This window comes from Vitis riparia, chromosome 10 (genome assembly GCF_004353265.1).
Source record: "Vitis riparia cultivar Riparia Gloire de Montpellier isolate 1030 chromosome 10, EGFV_Vit.rip_1.0, whole genome shotgun sequence".
Classification (NCBI taxonomy): Eukaryota; Viridiplantae; Streptophyta; class Magnoliopsida; order Vitales; family Vitaceae; genus Vitis; species Vitis riparia.
In genome coordinates, this window is record NC_048440.1 from 7,975,111 (window position 1) to 7,995,573 (window position 20,463).

Here is a 20,463-nt window from a genome sequence, read left to right on the forward strand (position 1 = left end):
TACATCATACATAGACAAAAATTTAAACACAAAACTAGGGCAAAGGAAATGCAAAACAAGAAGTTAGAACTGAAGTTTGCAACTAGCTACTTGACTTTGGAAACAACAACTTTAACAACAGAAACATGACTTTAAAAGTGAGTATAGCTACTACATTGAAATGTGTTAGTCCAAGGTTGCATAAAAACTATCTTGATGATGATAAAACGAAGGATTATGATTTAACCTTGTCTTTGAGATTATTTGAGCAGGTTAGAAAATAAAAAAATAAAAAATAAATAAATAAATAAATAAAAATTGGAAGGTCAAAAATCAAAACAGTGGCATCATTCAAATATCAAAGAAGAGCCCCAAGCAGAAATAGAATTTAGGGATTTAATGTAAAGTTAAGCCAAGGTGCATTAAGTTCGTGTCATTTGTGTTTTCTAAAAATCTTGGCCATGCTAAATTTTAAAATAACTTTCATCCAAATTTTTTGTACAAGAGGGCTTTGGAACATAAAATTAGATGAAACGATTCTATTGGGAAAGGTGATGATAAATTACTATTTTCCAAGATTTTTTCCAAAGAGAAAAAAGTTTTCAAGTTTAACAGCAAAATCGCAGCTAGTCAGAATTCAAAGTGGGTGCTTAGATACACAAAATTGCACAAGGCAGGCTTCCCAGCATGGGTGGTCGACCTGTCCATCGCCTGGAAGGGTGCATAGAATAGTGTGGCAGGCAGTGGCTACTAGTTGAGAAAACAGTCGACCATCCAGTCAACCGATTGGGTTGACCAGTTATCACTCAATGGTCACATGAAACCCTAATGGCTAGTTTTCTAGTCAATCGCACAGTCGATTGATTGCATAAGAAATTGTTTTTAACAACTAATTTGTAACTTTGTGCCAGAAAAACCTAAACAAAGCTCATGGGCTTCATTTTATGAAAACTTCAACTCTTGAACATGAATTCCATCAATCATAAAGGAGCCTTATATTCTTCTTAAGTGCATTTACTCCAAAATTTGCAAATCTTACTTAGTGCACCTTGGGCCAAGCTACCATCTTCATTGCATTCAATTCCAAGCTAGCTCGTGCATGTCTAGATATACCCTAGCTGCATTTTCCATGAAAGAAAGTTTCAAAGTGTTTGGAAGAACACCTAAGAGTGTTGTAAAGGGCCATTGAAGAAGTGCTCCCTTATGCCTATTTTGGACCACATGAAAGAAGAGAAATCTTACTCAGTGCACCTTGTGCCTAGCTACCATCTTCATTGTATTCAATTTCTAGCTAGTTCATGCATTTCTCAATATACCCTAGTTGCCTTTTCTATGAAAGAGTTTCAAAGTGTTTGGAAGAACACTTAAAGAGTGTTGTAAAGGGCCATTGAAGAAGTGCTCCCTTATGACTATTTTGAACCACATGGAAGAAGAGAAATAGGCAAGCATTTGTGAATACTGAAAAAGCAAATCAAGCACTCAAACAATCATTTATGTATAATTTTTCAGAGTGGCCTATAGTGTACATAGGAGTTGATTCCTTTTACATGTTGGAATTCATTGACTGGTTGAGCTCAATGCAGTGGATAGGGGTTATTTTTTGCATACCTCGCTACTTGATATGGCTATGTGGTACCTTTGTACACACCATGTATACTTCAATGCACTATTTTGTTAGGCACTATAAATACAATAAATATTTACCTACCCAAAAAAGGAAAAAAAGGGTCCATTGGACTTTGGAATCCAAGCGTATAAGACTTGAAGAGCTTTGGTTCTAGAAGCTATTGGAATAGTGGAAAAGCATCCAAACTTGAGAAGAAGCTAGCAGGCGAAGATGTAGGAGATTGTCGAACCACTATAAATCTTTGTTTGCACCCTTCTCTCTCTCTTTCTCTCTCTTTTACTAGCTCTTTACTTTATTGCACTACGTTTAGCCTTTAAATTTGTATTAATTTCTAGTATTATTTAAAAATTTACCTCCTCTCTTGGGTGTAGAACTAGGTTGGGCTAGCTAGACTTCACAAAATGGACAAGTAAATTTAAAAAATAATACACATGAAATGATGCATTAATGTAAATTTTATAATTGTATAAGATAGTGTTGTTAAGACCTGTAAGCACCAGTAAGGAATTTTTTGTTCCAAATTGATGACACAACAACTACAGGAGAAAGGCTAAAAGAATAGGGGAGATTTGCTTATTATCTATCAAAAAAAAAAAAAAAAATAGGGGAGATTTGCTTATTAAAAAAAAAAAAAAAAAAAAACAAGGCATGATTGCCATGGAGGATGCAACCCTAGATAAAGAAGAATGAAGGAAAAATTGTTCATGTAGCCTAAAGTAGTTTCTGGTATATTTGCTTTTGTTTAGTTGAGTTAGTTGACTTAACATAATTACAATAAAACATATGGTGATATAACATTACAAATTTCAAAAAACTTATACAATTGTAGCTTTCAAGTTTCCATGGCGACCAAAAGAATTTGAAGATCATTTCCCTGTAGATTGGCACTAGGGTCAGAAAGTTTGGCATAAAGATCATGGAAGAACCTCATGCAAGAACCTATCAAGATTGCAATACATCCTCTAGAAACCTTTTTGAACCTTTCTCTACTATGGCCCTTAAAGCCAAACAAACTCAAAAAATTAATATCTAGAATGTATACAAGTATTTCCAAGTATACATTACCTCGACAATCTTGAAAATAGCACCTAAAAGTTGAACAAAGCTTTCTGATGATAGACTTCTCAACTTGCTTGCAAGTGATGAACCTCCACCTGAGTAGCCAAATAAGGTCTTCAAAAACAGGAACAAATGGAACAGGAGCATAATAAAATTATTCCATCTGCTAAGTGTTGCATAGAGCCTAATATATTAGAACATACATAATGGCTGCCTATGATATTTGGAGCTGCAGAAAGACACATTAAAGACTAATTATTATATAACTACTCACCATCAGCATCAACCGTTCGCTCTCCTGGTGCAAAATCCGAATCCAATGGTCGGGCAACAAGAACTGGAAGCAGCTCTGCAACTGCAGTCTTGATAGCAGTTTTCATATCAGCTGTAAGTGTATCACGATATATCCTCAACACAGATGGGAGTTTTGCCTGAAAAAGACCATCATATCATCAGATTGCCTCCACCTCTTAGAGATTAAAAAATCGATGCATCAAATAGATTGAGATGGATGAATTTATTGTACAATGTGATTATTGGGATCAACAAATAGGAAGGATACATGTTGAATGTCAAGCAGAACTGACAAATCTCAGAACCAGATTTTTTGTTTTACTTTTTTTTATTTTATTTATTTATTTATTTTTGTTTCTTCTTTATATTCTTTTACGGTAGGAGAGTCGACATGCCAAAATGCCAAACTTTAACCCCTTCAGAGGTTTTAATTTTTGTCTCTGTTTTCCCTTCTTGCAGTCTTCCTTTTGAAGGATCTCTCATCCTGCCATGTATATGATCTCTTCTTTATATATATAGGGTGTTCCTTCATCGTCTTCTTCTTCTTCTACATCAGAACTGTTCATATACAAGCATGCATGCATGCATACATACATACATACATACATACACATATGCATGCATGTACAGTTTCTGATTTTTTTAAGAATAAGTGAAAGAGCACCAATGGATACTAATATTTCAGCATTTCATTATCTATGTAGCACATGAGCAAAAGAGGTGGGGATATGATGATGATCTTCTTTCTTACCATAATAGAAAGAAGGATATTCTTCTAGTCGAACCAAAAAGAAAAGGTACAAAAATAAAATAAAAGCAGCCTCAAAAAGGTGATGATAAGCCAAGACCCACGTAACACCCAACAAGGGATCCTGAGAGAGATAAAACTCAAGGCCAGAACCTCTACCAACCACTTTACACACTTAACCAAATGATACCCTATATGACCTGATCTATGGTCCCAATGAGAGGAGCAATCCAAACCCCTAAAAGACTATAGTTTTGCAAATCTACCCATTTAGTCTCTAGGGGGGGTCCCCTTCCATTCAGAAATCTGTATGCCCACAGACATCGCTTTAGAGAGAGAATCAGTTATCTACCATAACAACCGCCTCAATCAAACCTTCCAGCAAATTTAAGATCTCAGCCTTGATGATCAAACCAAAACCAGCTGGTCTTAGAAAGGTTTGACCACCCAACCATAATGAGCTCAAAGAATGCCACCTATTTTGCCTGCCTCCATTTCCCAAGCAAATCACTATTAAAGTTAAACATAAAGCACCCTAATGGAAAGGGATTTCCACACTGCCCTAACATCAACCTCCTCCTGTTAGTACAACTTACCTCTCTCCAATCCATCATAATCATGCACCAAAAAAAAGTGCAAAAATTGCTTCAAATTTAACCTCAAAAAGAAGTGAGGTAGTGAATGGTGCCCTATAAACTCTAGACCTCCACTTGAGGCAAAAATTCCAGCATTCTTCTCCAAGAAAATCACCTAGATGGAAAGCATAGCCCACTGCCAAAGCATTCTTCCTCCAAATTCCTCCCAATACCTTAGCAATAGAGGGGATTGAACAAATATGGACCATCTCAAATAAATTATGTCATAACCACAAAAAAAAAAAAAAAAAAAAACACAATGGTAAAGGGAAAGGGGATCTATTGTCCCACCACTCTATCAATAGGACACATCACTTGAGGCTAAGGGTTTAAGAAGCCTCCTAATCTGGAACAGGTCATTACCTCATTGGTAATGACTGTCTTTCCTTGGGCGACCTGTTGTCCCACCACTCTGTATGCATAAGACACAGCAATTCTGCCAAGGGTTTAGAAGACCTCCAAATCTGGAACAAGTCATCTCATTGGTACTTTACCCTCTTTCCTCATGTGACCCTAAGACCTCAAAACATGGACCTTCAAGTGTTACAATTGCTAACTTACAAATATCTAGCAGTTCATGGCTAACCCTAAAATCCAACCAACACATGACCATCTCAACACCATCAACCCTTCAATTTTGTAGCAAGCCCCATTTTCCACCTGACTTTTATCTATGTTTACACAACAAAATAATTGTTGACAATTATGGGTTCACAAATAAGGAAAATCATTTTGAAATTCTTATCAATAATTTTATGCTATCAAATCTAACCTAATTTCCTCTTTCTGCATTTTTGAGTTCCCTGTTTAAGCACTATTTCCTATTCATGCTACATATTCGGTAATACTTTAATGATCACATTATGTCCCAGTGATTACATCCTTCCTACAAAGCCCTTTGAGGGCTAAGAATTTCTACCTCTTTAAATATATTATAATGATGCCTACTACCTTGTTTATATTACAATGCTTTAGTTTTCTTTCTTTTTTTTATTTTTTATGTAAACAATGAGAAGAAAGAAAATAAGGAAGGTGATACATCCTTCAAAACATAACAAAGAAGAGCCAAAACCACAAAAGCAACCTACAAAGCTTGCAAGACCAACAAAAGCCTCAAAAAGTTAACTACTCAGCAGATGTTCAGGATCTGAATGAAGACAAGTCCACAATGAAGTCATAAGCAATTTAGTGGATAATCCACAATGACAATTAGTTTCAATAGATATATTCATAAAAGGCAAAAGTTAAGTGAAACCGTGTAGTTATTAACAGAAATTGGAAGATCATGATGTATGATATAATTCACATGTTCAAGTCCTCAGCATCCAGGAAATAAAGGTGTAAAATTTGTTTTTCACAGATAATAGACAGTTCATGTAGTCATAACTGCATATAGCTTACTCACAGTTCTCAGCAATCCAATAATGAAAGGGAGAAGACGATCTCGGAAATTAGAAGTTTCTTCCTCATCCAACTTAACCTGATAACATAGCAAATCCAGTCATTAATTTGATAATTGCCTAGCAGATTTGCTCCTAAAAATCATTTAATAAATTAATATATATATATATATATATATATATATATATATATATATTCAAATAGAAATAAACAAACCAAAGTAGTCAAAGTAAAATCGCAATATCAGTTCCAATGTTAGCCTCTCTTTGGCACATTGTTAGCCTCATTCTAATTAGGACTATTTGGCAGGAAAGGAAAGAAAGAATTTTTTAGGATAGGTGGAGTTTTCTAAAAATAGTTTGGGACTTGTCTTAGTTCTCTTCTTCCCTGTGGGCTTCTATCAGTGAAACTCTTGTAAGTATCTAATCATTTTGCTAGACTGGAACCAAGTTTGCAGAACCATGAAGTTGATTAAAAAGGCACTTTTTGAATGGCTACTGTCAAAATATTGTGTGAATGACCGAATACCTTGGCCTTGAGTTTTGTATATCATATATAGACTTTACAAGGATGCTTTACATGGAAAGCAAATAAAAGCAAATAAATTCCAGCATGATTCTAGCCCTATACATGTAAACTATAATCTATCAAATAATATATGCTAACTGTACAGAATAATAAATGGAGAAATAAGGAAACAATTGTGGGCTAAAATAAGGAAAGAAGGGTGGGCTAAATTAAGGAAAGAAGTGTGGACAACAAGCGTGGGCTAAAATAAGGAAGGAAGTGTGGATAGCAAAGTTGTCCTTTGACAGCCCCCCTCAAATTGATGCAGGTTGATCAACAAGCATCAATTTGCTACTTAACAAGCAATGTCGATGACGAGGGAGAGCCTTGGTGAAGATATCAACAATTTGTAAGTCGGTGGAAATATGTGGAAGAGTGATAACACGAGCTTCAAAGGCTTCACAGATAGAGTGACAGTCCACTTCAATATGCTTTGTGCGCTCATGATAGACATGATTGGCCGTGATCTGAATAGCGCTTGTATTATCGGCATGTAGAGGTGTAGGATTGGTCTCAGAAAAATCTAACTCCGCAAGCAAACCTTGAAGCCAAATGATTTCAGAACAAGCAAGAGACATCGCCCGGTACTCAGATTCCGTAGATGACTTAGAGATTTTGTCTTGCTTCTTACTTTTCACAAACATCTTAAACTAAAACTCCCAACGAAGATAGTTTTTGCCATTGAAACGAACAATAGAATATTCTCCGGACATTACAAAGACAGAAATAGCCTAGGAAACAAAAAAAAAAAAAATCGTCAAAGAGCCTAAATCTGATAACAAACCTCTAAATAATCGAAGATCTCCAAGAGCCTAGAAGCGAAGAAACCTAAAGAAAACTCCAAGATCACACCACAGATGTGTTGTCACAACCACGAAAAAAAAAGAACCCAAAAGCTGGGCTAGAGTCCGAGAGCCGCTAGGGCTAAATCCGAGAGCCTATAGGGCTAAATCCGAGAACCGCTAGGGCTAGATCCGAGAGCCGCTAGGGCTAGATCCGAGAGCCGCTAGGGCTAGATCCGAGAGCCGCTAGGGCTAGATCCAAGAGCCGCTAGGGCTAGATCCGAGAGCCCCTAGGGCTAAATCCGAGAAAACCCAAAGAAAAACTAGAAAGCGTTTAAACTCTAGGTTCAAAACACAAGCTCTGATACCATGTCAAAATATTGTGTGAATGACCGAATACCTTGGCCTTGAGTTTTGTATATCATATATAGACTTTACAAGGATGCTTTACATGGAAAGCAAATAAAAGCAAATAAATTCCAGCATGATTCTAGCCCTATACATGTAAACTATAATCTATCAAATAATATATGCTAACTGTACAGAATAATAAATGGAGAAATAAGGAAACAATTGTGGGCTAAAATAAGGAAAGAAGGGTGGGCTAAATTAAGGAAAGAAGTGTGGACAGCAAGCGTGGGCTAAAATAAGGAAGGAAGTGTGGATAGCAAAGTTGTCCTTTGACAGCTACCACATCCAATGGGTTTTGTTAAGCTAAATTTTGATGGGTGCCTTCAGCAACCCAGGGCAGCTAAGGATTGGAGTTTGCTTATGGACCATTTTGGAACAGCGGTAAGAGCATTTGCTAAATCTGCAAGTCAAAGCTTTAGCCATTCAGGCAAAGATTCTAACCTTTTTGGGAAGGCTGTCATAGGCAAAAGCTTTCAACCTTTCCAATTTGCTTTTACCACTAGGCTCAATGGGTCACTCATTCTGGATTTTGTAATCCTAGAATGAAACTATTTTTTTTGTCCCTCTGAAAAATGTTTCTTGCTCTACCCCTAGATTCTGCTATTGTTATATCATCAACAACAAAGACATAAAGAATTCACTGGAAGTTTGATGGGTAGTTGCCAAATTATTGATATTTCTTCAGAGTTGGGATGTTATTCTCTTGGAATCCTCACTTAAACAATCATGCAGTCGACGTGTTAGCAAAATGTGGAGCTAGACATATGGTTTCTTTCGTAGGAGATTTTATACCTCTATGAATTGTAGCTAGGTTTGTGATGGGAAATGGGCAGAGGGTGAATTTTTGGAAGGACAAGTGGTGTGAATCTACACCTTTGTGCAAATCTTTTCCCTCCTTATTTGTCTTAGCTACTTTCTAAAGAGGCTTGGGTGAAAGATGTTTGGATTGTTTCAAAAAAGTGAGGAAAGATGGATGAGGTGGAAAACTTGTTTTTGTGTTTGAGTGGGAAGAGAGTGATTGTGGATGAGGATAGGGTGAGGTGGGTGGAATCGAAGGATGGCAATTTTTCGGTAAAGTCTCTTTACAAAGCCTTTGAGTTGGACTCAACAAGGTGTTTCCCAATGAAGATAATATGGAACTCTAGTGTGCAGCCAAAAGTAAGCTTATTTGCTTGGGAAGCATCATGGGGAAAAGTTCTAACTTTGGAGCAAGTTCAGAAGAGGGATTGTGCTTTAGCAAATAGATGTTATTAGTGCCAAGCGCATGAGTCGTCCATTGACCATCTTCTTCTCCATTGCTAAAAGACAAGGGACGTGTGGAAGTTGTTTTTTACTTTGTTTGGAGTGTCTTGGGTGTTTCCTTCCTCGGTTAGGGAAACCTTCTTAGGGTGGAAAGGGTCTTTTATGAGTAAGAAGCGTAGAACAGTTTGGAATGCAGGCTTTTTATGCTTGTTTTGGCCAGTTTGGAAGGCAAGGAACAGAATTGCCTTTGAAGGCAGTGAGTTGTCCATGCAAAAGCTAAAAGCGTTTTTTGTATATTTACTTTGGTCGGAGTCTAAATTGTTTATAAAAGATGGTCCTTCATCACTAATTGATTTCATTGATTGGGTAGATTCCCGTTCAAGGAGGGGTTGGTTTTTGTACATCTTGTTGGACAGCTTTTTTTGTTTCAGCTATAAGGGGGTGAGTGTCTCTTTCTTGTACATCTTAAGCCGCTATTTTAGCATCTTTTCGTAATACAATACTCTTACTTATAAAAATAAATAAAAAATAAAAATAAAAGGTACGCAAAACCAACCAGACTGCATAGTACAGAAATGGGGAAGACAGAAACAAAAACAAAATTCAGTCAGAGAATGAGATTTGCATGGTAAGATGCTACACATGAAAACCAGGAATCTGGAAACCACCCACAACACACATCAGAACAGGAAAGATCAGAAACTCAAGGCTGAGGGATTTAGTATATGCAGGATTGGGGAGAGGTGTATAGAGTTAACAAGTGGGGAACTAGGATCAAAGCAGCATGGAAATCGCCTCCATTATATGTTTAATTTTGACAGTTGTTTAATTTTGACAGTTGTTTTCTAGGGACCCCTGCCCAGATAGAGATTGGTGGCCTTACCAAAGATCATTGTGGTAGCATGTCAGATCTTTGCCTAATAAAGCTGGTTCTGGTTTCACCAACAAGGCTAAGATGTTTGCCTTGCAGAAAGGTCTGATTAAGGCAGTTTTTTGGGCATGAAAATTTTCAAGGTGGAAGGAGATTGAACTGTTCTTCTCTCTAAGGTGTTTCAGGGGAAGAGGAGGTCCTAGAACCTAGATGCATAGTTTTGCAAAATTAGACATCTTTCATGGGTTTTATTCTTTCTCTTGGATACCTAGATAAGCCAACTAGGTAGTGGATCAGTTAGCTATAAGTGGTGCCTCATAGTTAGAGGAGTTTGCTAGGGATTTCATACCTCCCATAGTTGTATTTCTCTTAGGAACTTCATCATAAAGATAAGAAGAGCATAACTATAAAATAAAGAAAACCAGCCAATCAATTTCTTAAATCTTTATCTACTAATTCAAATTGATAAGAAAAGTTTTTACCATCTCAGAAATGGCTCAAAAAAAATAAGGCTGATAATAAAGAGGACAAGTAGAAAAGGTTAGCAAGTTACACCCACCCTAGGCAAGTCTCATGACAACTAATGTGGAAAACTTGAGTGTTAAACATGTGACATACACTTATGCCTAATCAAACATACCAAAACATTCAAAGAGTGTAAAGGGGAACAGTAAAACCACAAAGATTCAGCATCAGAGGCAGAAACATGCTTACGTCTTCATCCTTTCCATTTGTCATAATAGAAGCCCCTGCTTTTGCATTTGACAGAATTACGGCATCCATATTTCCAGCATCATGTATAGATGCACGCATGAATTCTGCTGAAAGAATGCTACAAGAATGAATTTGATAAGTTACGATATAGATTTATGCAATGATATATTTCTCTTAATTCTCACTAAATGGGCTCAAGGTGCATTTGGGTTTGAAAGAAGATTAAATAATTGAACAGAAGAATTAGTGAAAGAAGATGAAATTTGACCATGGTTGTTCAAGATCAACACAACCCAGATGTATGAAAAGTTGCACAAGTTGGAACTCATGTTTTCATTCTAACAGTGGAGCACCCACCCATAGACCAACAAATGTTTCTTCTGGACATATAGAGTGCTTTTGACAATGTTTCTATCAAAATGCTTTTAACAGAAGTGTTTTCTGTATAAGTGTTTTTGGGAGAATTGCCTACCAAGTGCTTCTCCAAGAAGCACTACAAGTGATTTTTCAACCTTTTAAAAGTGTTTTCTAAATTTTGTCAAATGTCTGATTTTTCTTCCGAAATGCTTTTTACACAAGAAGTGCATTTTAAAAGCACTGACAAACGGACTCTTAGTGTCAATCCTAATAATGTTGAAAGTAGAAGACTTCAAATCACCTTTAAAAAAACTTTTTTTCAAATAATGTACATGAAAAGACCTACAAGGCTACAACTAGTTTAAAAACCTCTAAAAGACTTTCCACAAATAGAAACCTTATAATTGTGGACAAAATTATATGAATTTTCAAGAAAATGAACAACGATGTAGATATGACTAGCCTTTTCAGAGTAAAAACAAAACCCAACAAATAGTGAATTTGCTATGTTTGATTAAAACAAAACCCAACAAATAGTAAAAACAAGATATACCCAGTGGTTGTGTCTGATCAAGGGGCAATAGAAAATACAAATAAAGCAGTGAGTGGATTTGCAAAACTAAAGCTATGTGTGGGAACAGTTCTCAAGAACAGTTTTTTGGTTTTTAGAACAAAAAAAACAAGAAAATACATTTAGCTGTTAATTGTTCCCAACACAAGTTTTTGAGAATTGTTCTAAAAACAAGGTGTTTTTTAATAACATAATTTAGTTGTTTTCACTTGTTTTCTTGGAGTTGCTTTCAAAAATAATTGTACAAATATAAAAAATGATTGAAAATAAACCGCTACATATAAAAATTATTTTTAAAAAATATTTAGAACATAAAAAATAAGTTGAGAACATTCCAGGATCTTAAACAAACTTTTGTTCTAGAAAACCTCATTGAACTGTTTTTAAAAAATTGTTCTCAAAACTCTTTTTTTTTTTAATAATTATTTTTTAAAATATTCTCGAACAACCCCTAATGTTTTCTACTCTCATCTAGTTTACAAAAATGATGTGTTTTCAATCTAATCCCAAGGTCTTATTTGAAACCTACTCTCCCCTACCAAAAACATTATATTCTCCTAGCAGTTCAAGAGTAGGAGTTGTTAAACCAAGAAGCTAACTTACTAGGTTGGATATCAAAAGAGACAAACCTATGCTTTGAGAAAGGAGAGATCCTTTTTATTTTCTAGATCCAAATAATCTCAATTCTTTACACAATAGCAAGGAGTTTTTTTTTTTTTTTTTGATAAGTACACAATAGCAAGGAGTTTCTCATTCAACCAAGAAAAAAAAAGAGAGGAGTTGGAGTCCACCCTTTTTTCTAAGTCAAAACCCATATAGAGGGGAACTTGTTCACTTCAAGGAAGCATCTACGGTCTTTGTAACAATGGTGATATCCTGGGCCAGAAGAAGAAGGAATGGCTCATCTGTTATAGATAGGCTAGGTTTGTGGTCAATGACTACCTTCGGGCCTACTCACAATAATGAATGATCACATGCTAGATAAAAGAAAAAACTTCACTCTTTGGATCTCAAACCATTAATTTGAATCTTCCCTTTTTTCTTGTATTTTACTAAATTTAAATTCAATGCATTTCATTTTATCCTACTTATCCTAAAACTTCAGATTTCAAAGTTCCTATGTAGTTCTAGTTTATACTTGATTATTTCTCTTAACTGTCATTAATTAAAACAATGTTGTCAACAAACAACACACTTCATCATGAAAATTGCCTAGTAAGTTCACCCATTTCTGTAACCAAAGTGTAAAAGACTCAATGTTTACCTTGAGAAAAGCCTACAGTGATTGCATCAATATATTGATCAACTACTATTTTCCTTTTATAAAATTTTCAGCATCATCTCCCTAGGGGCCCCATCACAAGGCTTTTCCAGGGCACTTAAAACCACATGAAGACCTCTCTTCTTTATGAACCTTTCCATGCCATCAACCAAGTAAATAGCTTCCCTGGTTGATTTCCCTGACACAGAACCAGAGTGCTTTTTCTAAAGAAAAACAAGAAACTGGACAAGATTTTATCCTTATTGACCAAAGTTTCTTATAAAAAATAAAAAGAAAGAAAACCCAAAGGTTCAATATAATAATGCAAAACTTTGCTTACCAACACTACCAAATATTCTCTTTCCTACCTTTAGCAAATAGCATTAAAATATCCAACAGAAAAATGAAGTAAAAGAGAAATATCAGAGACTCCTAACAGGCTCAATTTAGCACAGAATTTTTTTAAAATATTAAAAAAAATAAAAATAAAATAAAATAAAAAATCATGTCACCTTAGTTGAATAGACAAACCTGTTTATAGAATCTATTGAAGTTGCTACACGATCCCGAAGGTGACGAAAACAATGCAAACCAGTAAGCTCATCACCATCCTACCAAATAAAAGAAGTCAAAAAGTAAATTTATAGTCCTTTATGAAAATAATTTCTAATAGAGCCTCTCTCTCTCTCTCTCTCTCTCTCTCTCTCTCTCTTGCATGCTGAAGTATGCTTAAAATTGCTAAAAAAGATATCTTACAGAAATTTGGAAATAAATCTCAAATAACAGAACTTTCAAGGCAGACAAATACATTTTTTTTTTTTTTTTTTGATAGGAAACAACAAAGAAATATATTGATAGAATTAAGAAGTACAAAAAAATGATACTTTTGGATAGAACCAAAAGGATACTTTTACATATTAACAATAAGATTTGGATAGAACCAACCAAACGGAGAATGACATGTCCACAAAAGAAAAGGATATAATATATTCCATCCTGGTACCTCCACATGATATCATTTCTTACAAGTCATCACAAACTGTATAAAAAGCTAGACAGGTCTAGCTCACCCAAAAAACATAATCGCATGCAATGTAATATCAATAACATATCTTACTGAAACAAATATCAAGAGCGATGACAATAGTAATGGTAGTAACAGAAATTCCACCATTACAGAAAACTGAATTTATACATGTGTTCACAGGAAAAGTCAAATAAAGTTGATCATGAACAGCCTACTCTGAAATCTCCAGAAAGGATAATAGTAAGCTAACTTCTACCTTTCAATCATTCAAAAGATTTATATATATATATACAAAGAGGAGAGAGAGAGTGGAGAGAGAGACTAAATAATATTCACAACTAGTCTGTGAACCAAATCCAAGGGAAAAATGTCCTACACCATGGGTTATTTACAATGTACTAATTTTTTTTTTTTTTTTTTGTTAGGCAAACACAGAAATATATTAGAAAAGGGCACCTTGAGGCTGACCCAAAAGCATACAGGGGGTATACAAGAGGCACCTTAAGGCACAAACAAAAGAAGAGAAGATACAGAACCATCCCCCAACTAGCGCCTAGCCAATCAAAAAAACTAAGTAAAGGAAGAGGACCTTCATTTACAACCGACTTAGTCCACGACCAAAGATTACAAACAAAAGAATTTTTCAACCTATGAATCGAAAATTCCTCATTATCAAAAGCGATCATATTTCTTTCCTTCCAAACCGCCCAAAAAAGACACAAAGGGGCTGCCTTCCACACCTTTCTACGCTTCTTGCCCAAGTTCAGGCCACACCATCCAATAAGGGCATCTCTAACCGAAAAAGGAAGGACCCGAGTAACTCCAAAAAGAGCAAACAAAACTCCCATAAAATTCTTGCCCTGGTGCAGTGAATAAGAATATGATCAATTGACTCTTCTTCCTCACAGCAAAGGAAGCATCTATTAGCAAGAATCCGGCCCCTCTTTTTAAGTTGATCCAGAGTAAGCACCTTACCCCAAGATGCCTCCCAAGCGAAAAAGCTCACTTTGGTAGGCACGCAAGGACTCTAGATCATACCATTAGGGAATTGATCAACTCTTCTTGAAGCTAGATCATTATAAAGAGATTTAACTGAGAAAATCCCATTCGAAGTCTCTTTCCACAGCATTCTATCTTCCAAAAGAGGATTAAGCCTCCTTCCCCGGATTGTCAAAAGTAATCTCTCCACCTCCTCCACCTCTCAATCGTTGAAGGGCCTAGAGAAACTAGGACTCCAAACCCCTTCCTCTCCCGAAGGATCCCAAAACTCCACTACTCAAGCCTCTTTAGAGGAAGCAAAAGCTAATATTTAAAATCTATAGAGAAAGAAGAAAATTGATTGGCAAAGTTGATATTGTGATGGGTGAGAGTGAGAGAGAGAGTGAGAGAGAGGGCGATGGAGAGGAAGGAGAGAATAGCGCAGCGATTTGAAGAAGAAGGAAGGAGAGCAGCTTTGCAGTGGAGTCCAAGGTGTTCAAGATTATCTTAGATGAAAGAAAAGGAAAACCCCAAGTTCTCATCATGGAAAAGAAGAGAGGGGTTTTGTCATGGGTCCGAATGGGACCGGAGAGTCTAGGGTTTTTCATGGAGGGCCTTATCCATTGCATTAAGGACAAGAAAGAAGGAAGATGGGGAAGGGAATGGAAGGACAAAGGGAGATCGTACTCCCTAACATGAGGGTTAAATAGAGCGGGGTGGTTTCTCCGGCTAGGGGTTGTCAATTTGGAAAGGAAGAGCTTTTGTATCTTCATACCGAGAGGCAGAGGGGACAAAGGGGGATGGGTGACTATGGCGGAGAAACTACACCAAATGGAAGGATCTATTGGCAGAAAAGCAAACATGCAGGAAGCAAGGGTTGCAGGCAAATCTGCTTTGGAGAGTTCGTATGCGGCAATAGTGAAGAGACCAAGTTGGAGAGATACAAACTCAATCAGTGTGAAGATTAAAAGGGAGGAAACTCTAGGAAATTTGCAGAAATTGGAGCACCGCATTGTTGCGAGCTGGAAATCCAAATTAGAGGGACAAGAGGACCTGGAGAGATTGGGAAGATTATGGACAAAGTCTTGGGGCCTAAAAGGAAAATTAGGGCTGGCTAAATTGGAGAATGATAGGATCTTGCTGGAACATGAAGATCTAGAAGAAGCAAGACGCGTCATATCCTCAGGGAATCGATCGTTGGGAGGGCTTCAGTTAGGGCTAGAACAATGGAACCCTAGGATTGGCTGCTGGGTAAAGGAGGAGGTAGAAAATGAAGTCTAGGTCAAAATCTTTGGGCTTCCAATCTCACTGTGGAGTCCGCTTATTTTGAAAAGAGTAGGGGAAGAATGCGGGGGTTTTGTTGCAGTCGATGATCAGACAAAGACGTTGGGGGAGATTCAATGGGCTAGAATTTTGGTTAAAATGAGAGGAGCCTTTAGGCCGAATGTGCTGGAAATTGAAGTGGAGGAGGACGTCTATGTTCTGTCACTATGGTGGGAGTTCAGACCGGTTGTGAGGAAGAAACACAGTTAAGCGTCTGGACGAAAGAGTGAAGAGGTTAGGGGTGATGTGGTTTCACGCTCCAAGCAGCGCGTGGAGAAAGAGTTGGTAAGCGCGAGGCTTGAGACGCTAAACCTGTCAGCTAAAGTGAGGGGTGCGCAGGAGAATGAGCCGGGCTGGGAGTTGGGAAACCGGGTTCAAGGCTCGGTGATCCGAGACTGGGCCTCCACCGATGCGCTAGCGTCTGGGTCGACTTCATTAGGCCCAATCGTGGGCCCTAAAGAGACGAGGAGGGCTGGTGGGCCGGTCGTGGTTAATGGATCCTTGGGCTCAAAATCAAAAGAAGTGGCAACTGATGATGATGGATCAGAAGCAAGCCCATCGTCAAGGATGTGGGCTAAAGAAATGGGCTGCCAAAAGCTGAGTGGATTTGAAGGTTTGGAAAGGGCCGACCCAGTCACGTTAATATCCCAAGCCTCAAGTAAAGGCTCTCAGGAGAAGGCTTGCCTTTTGGATTACTTCATTTCTGGAAGTGGGAACCTTTCAGAGACGGAGCCCTTTATGGCCTGGGAATCAGAGGAACTCAGGAAGCAGCAAATGAATGTTTGCTACTCAGCAACAGACCGGGCGCTTGAAGAGGAAGCTTTGAGGTATGGGTCGGTTTTCTATTCCAGGGGAAAAAGGGCTTTGGGGACTTCTCATCTTAATTCTTTTTATTCTGATCGGGCTCCGAAGGGGGAGTTTTACGATCGTTCTGGGGGCATAGAGGAGGAATTCCGAGGTGATAAAACAACGTGGTTAACAATGTATGAGGGGTCTAATGAGAATGATAATGGTTGCTAGGACTTGGGAGAAGCCAATAGAATCAATGATAAAGTCAGGGGTACGGAGGGGGATTCTAGCACGCCTGAGATCCAAGCTGTGAGAAATGAGAATGAGGAAAAATGGAAGGAAAGTAGTCTGGCAAAATTTAGTCACTTCTTGGGATTTCCGACGGAGGGATTGGAAAAGGAAATCCTGAGCTTTCTGATTAAAATCAGAAAGAGATGGGAGAAGATTCATAGCAAAGAGCTTCTGGAGAAGTCAAAGTTCAAAAGGGAGTTAAAGAGGTTGGAGTGTTCTGTAAACTATGAGAAGGGGAATAAGCAGAAAGGCCCATCATAGGGCAAAGGGAGTCAAATCATAGTTGTCCAATGAAGCTAAAAGTTATGAGTTGGAATGTGAAGGGAGCAAACGATAGCTCCAAAAGGAAAATTATTAAGTCTTTTATAAGGAATCAAAGAGTGGATTTACTATGTATTCAAGAGACAAAAATTCAACCTATGTCGGAGGGTCTTGCGAGAAGTTTAGACTCTGGGAGATTTCTAGATTGGAGAGCTATGGATGCGGAGGGGGCTGCGGGTGGTATTCTGATTTGCTAGGACCATAGTTCTGAAAGGCGCGCCTAGGCTCGGGGCGACGCGACGCCACCCTCCGGCGCCTCGCCTGAAGGGAGGCGACGCCCCTTCACGAAGGCGCCGCTTAAGCGTGCAAGGCGCTCGCCTCCAGCAAGGCGCGAGGCGGTCGCCCGAGGCGCCTCCGACGGCCCGACCAGGTACGCGCTCCTCCTCCTCCTTCTCCTTCTTCTTCTTCTTCTTCTTCTTCTTCTTCTTCTTCTTCCTCTTCCTCCTCCAATCGAGCTGCAGAGACGCCCCAGCCAGCCCTAATTTTTTTTTTTTTTTTTTTTGGCCCAAAACGACGTCGTTTTGGACACTGTTCACTTAAGTGCACAGTGACCAAAACGACGTCGTTTTGGAGCCTATTCACTTAAGTGCACAGGGACCAAAACGACGTCAATTTGGACCCTGTTCTTTAAAAAAAAAAAAAGAGGCCAAAACGACGTCAATTTGGACCCTGTTCTTTAAAAAAAAAAAGAGGCCAAAACGACGCCGTTTTGGCCTATTCCTTCCATCCAGCCCCCTTTTCTGGTCTTTCTCAACCCGAGACCACTGCCACTCTTTGCCCTAGCCTCTTCCGTGCTGGAGAAGTGAAGAAGAAGAAGACAAAGAAGAAGAAAAATAGGGGGAAAATAGGAGAAAAAGAAAGGGGAAATAGTCACGTACCTTCCGGACCTCGGTATTTTTCTTTTTTCTTCACTTTTCTACATTTTTTTCCATTCTTATCTCATAACTCTCATTGGTAATTTTTTTTTTTTAAATATAAATATTATATTTTGAGTTTTTGACATGAAAATTTTACAAAATAAAAATAAATAAATAAAAAGCACTCATGCATATTTGTTGTTAATGTGATATTTGATAATGTGATATGCATTTTTTTTTCAATTTTTTTTCTTAATTTAATTATAATTATTTTTTGTGGAGTATAGATAATTTGTTTGCAAGATGAATAATGAGAGTGAAACTCAAGTGGACTCTAGTGCAAGTGGAAGAAAAGATCCGGGGTGGAAATATGGTCGTTTGGTTAATGAAAAAGATTTGAACACCATCATATGCATTTTTTGTGATAAAGTAACCAAAGGAGGCATATATAGACACAAACAACATCTTGTTGGTGGATATAGAAATGCTAAAAAGTGTAGAAAATGTCCGGAACATGTTAGAGAAGAAATGGAAGAGTATATGAGTTCCAAGAAAAATCAAAAAGAGCAAATGAATATGGGGAGCGAATATGTTAATGAAGATTTGTTTGGTTTGGAAGATGAAGATATTGGTGAGGAGATTAATAGTAGAACGAATGTCACCAACATTTCTAGTGGAGGTAGTAACCGAGGAGGAAGTGGTGGTGGGACGTTTTCTTCAAAAAAACCAAGACAAAAAGGTCCTATGGATCATTTTTTCACTCCTAATGCAGAGACGGTTGTTCAAAATCGAAGGAGTGGAAAGATGAATCAAACTACCATCAATGATGCCTACAAAAAGGAAGCAAGAGAAAGAGCTTGCATGCTTATCACAAGATGGGTGTATGAGGCTGCTATTCCATTTAATGCAGTCACATATCCGAGTTTCCAACCAATGATTGAGGCTATTGGCCAATATGGTGTGGGTATGAAGGGACCAACTTTTCATGAGGTAAGAGTTACTAACCTTAAGAAAGAATTGGCTCTCACAAAAGATTTGATGAAAGATCATATGGTGGAATGGGGGAAAAATGGATGTTCAATTATGTCGGATGGATGGACCGATAGGAAAGAGAGAACTTTGGTGAACTTTTTGGTTAATTGTTCAAAGGGAACCATGTTCATGCAATCCATTGATGCTTCTTCAATGATTAAGACGGGAGAAAAGATGTTTGAGTTACTTGACAAATGGGTAGAGCAAGTTGGTGAGGAGAATGTTATTCAAGTTATAACAGATAATCACTCAAGTTATGTGATGGCAGGTAATAAATACTATTTCTTGAATTTTTATTTACTTTTAAAATTTGAATTATTTATCTTGAGAACTTATGTAAATTTATTATCTACAATTTCATATAGGGAGGTTGTTAGAATTAAAGCGCCCACATTTGTATTGGACACCATGTGCTGCACATTGCCTTGACTTGATGTTGGAAGATATTGGAAAGCTACCAAACATCAAGAGGACATTGGAGAGGGCTATATCACTAAATGGGTATATTTATAATCGCTCAGGGCTACTCAACATGATGAGGCGGTTTACTGGACAAAGGGAATTGCTTAGGCCTGCTAAGACTCGATTTGCAACTGCTTTCATCACATTATCGCGATTGCATGAACAAAAAAACAATTTGAAGAAGATGTTTACAAGCTCAAATTGGTCAGATAGTAAATGGGCAAAAGAGCAGAAGGGGAAAACTATAGCCAATATAGTTCTAATGCCATCATTTTGGAACACTATTGTGTTTTGCTTAAAGGTTTCGGGTCCCCTAGTTCGTGTGCTTCGTTTGGTTGATGGTGAAAAAAAAGCTCCTATGGGATACATCTATGAGGCCATGAATAGAGCTAAGGATGCAATTGTGAGAAGTTTTAATGGAAATGAAGAGAAGTACAAAGAAATCTTCAACATCATTGATAAGAGGTGGGAGATTCAGCTTCATCGGCCTTTGCATGCAGCAGGGTACTTTTTGAACCCGAAATTCTTCTATGATAAGCCAGAAATAGAGCATGATGCCGAGATTATGAGTGATTTGTATAAATGCATCTTAAGGCTAACAAGAGACCCTGCTAAACAAGAAAAAGTTGTGGTCGAAGTGAGTTTGTTCACAAATGCCCAAGGACTATTCGGGAATGAGTTAGCTGTTAGGACAAGAAAGACTAGAGCACCAGGTTAGTTATTTAGTTTTGTTTATTTAAATGATTAGATTGTATTTTTGCTAAAATAGGTGAATTGTTTCACTAAATTGTTAATATCTATACTACAGCTGAATGGTGGGCTGCATATGGAGCTTCAGCTCCAAATTTGCAAAAGTTTGCAATG

General features: G+C 37.6%; 1 protein-coding gene across 3 annotated transcripts in view; it reads right to left on the reverse strand.

Moving 5' to 3' along the window:
* The window catches only part of LOC117924388 (vacuolar protein sorting-associated protein 54, chloroplastic), a 51,423-nt gene that overhangs the window by 16,071 nt on the left and 14,889 nt on the right, over nt 1–20,463 (reverse strand). For all 3 annotated transcript variants that reach the window (XM_034843014.1, XM_034843013.1, XM_034843015.1), the window contains exons 3-7: nt 13,051–13,130; nt 10,331–10,448; nt 5,748–5,822; nt 2,940–3,096; nt 2,672–2,760 (exon numbers count right to left, since the gene is read on the reverse strand). In XM_034843014.1, coding sequence (XP_034698905.1) covers nt 2,672–2,760; nt 2,940–3,096; nt 5,748–5,822; nt 10,331–10,448; nt 13,051–13,130 — 519 coding nt within the window. The remainder of the gene's footprint in view (nt 1–2,671; nt 2,761–2,939; nt 3,097–5,747; nt 5,823–10,330; nt 10,449–13,050; nt 13,131–20,463) is intronic.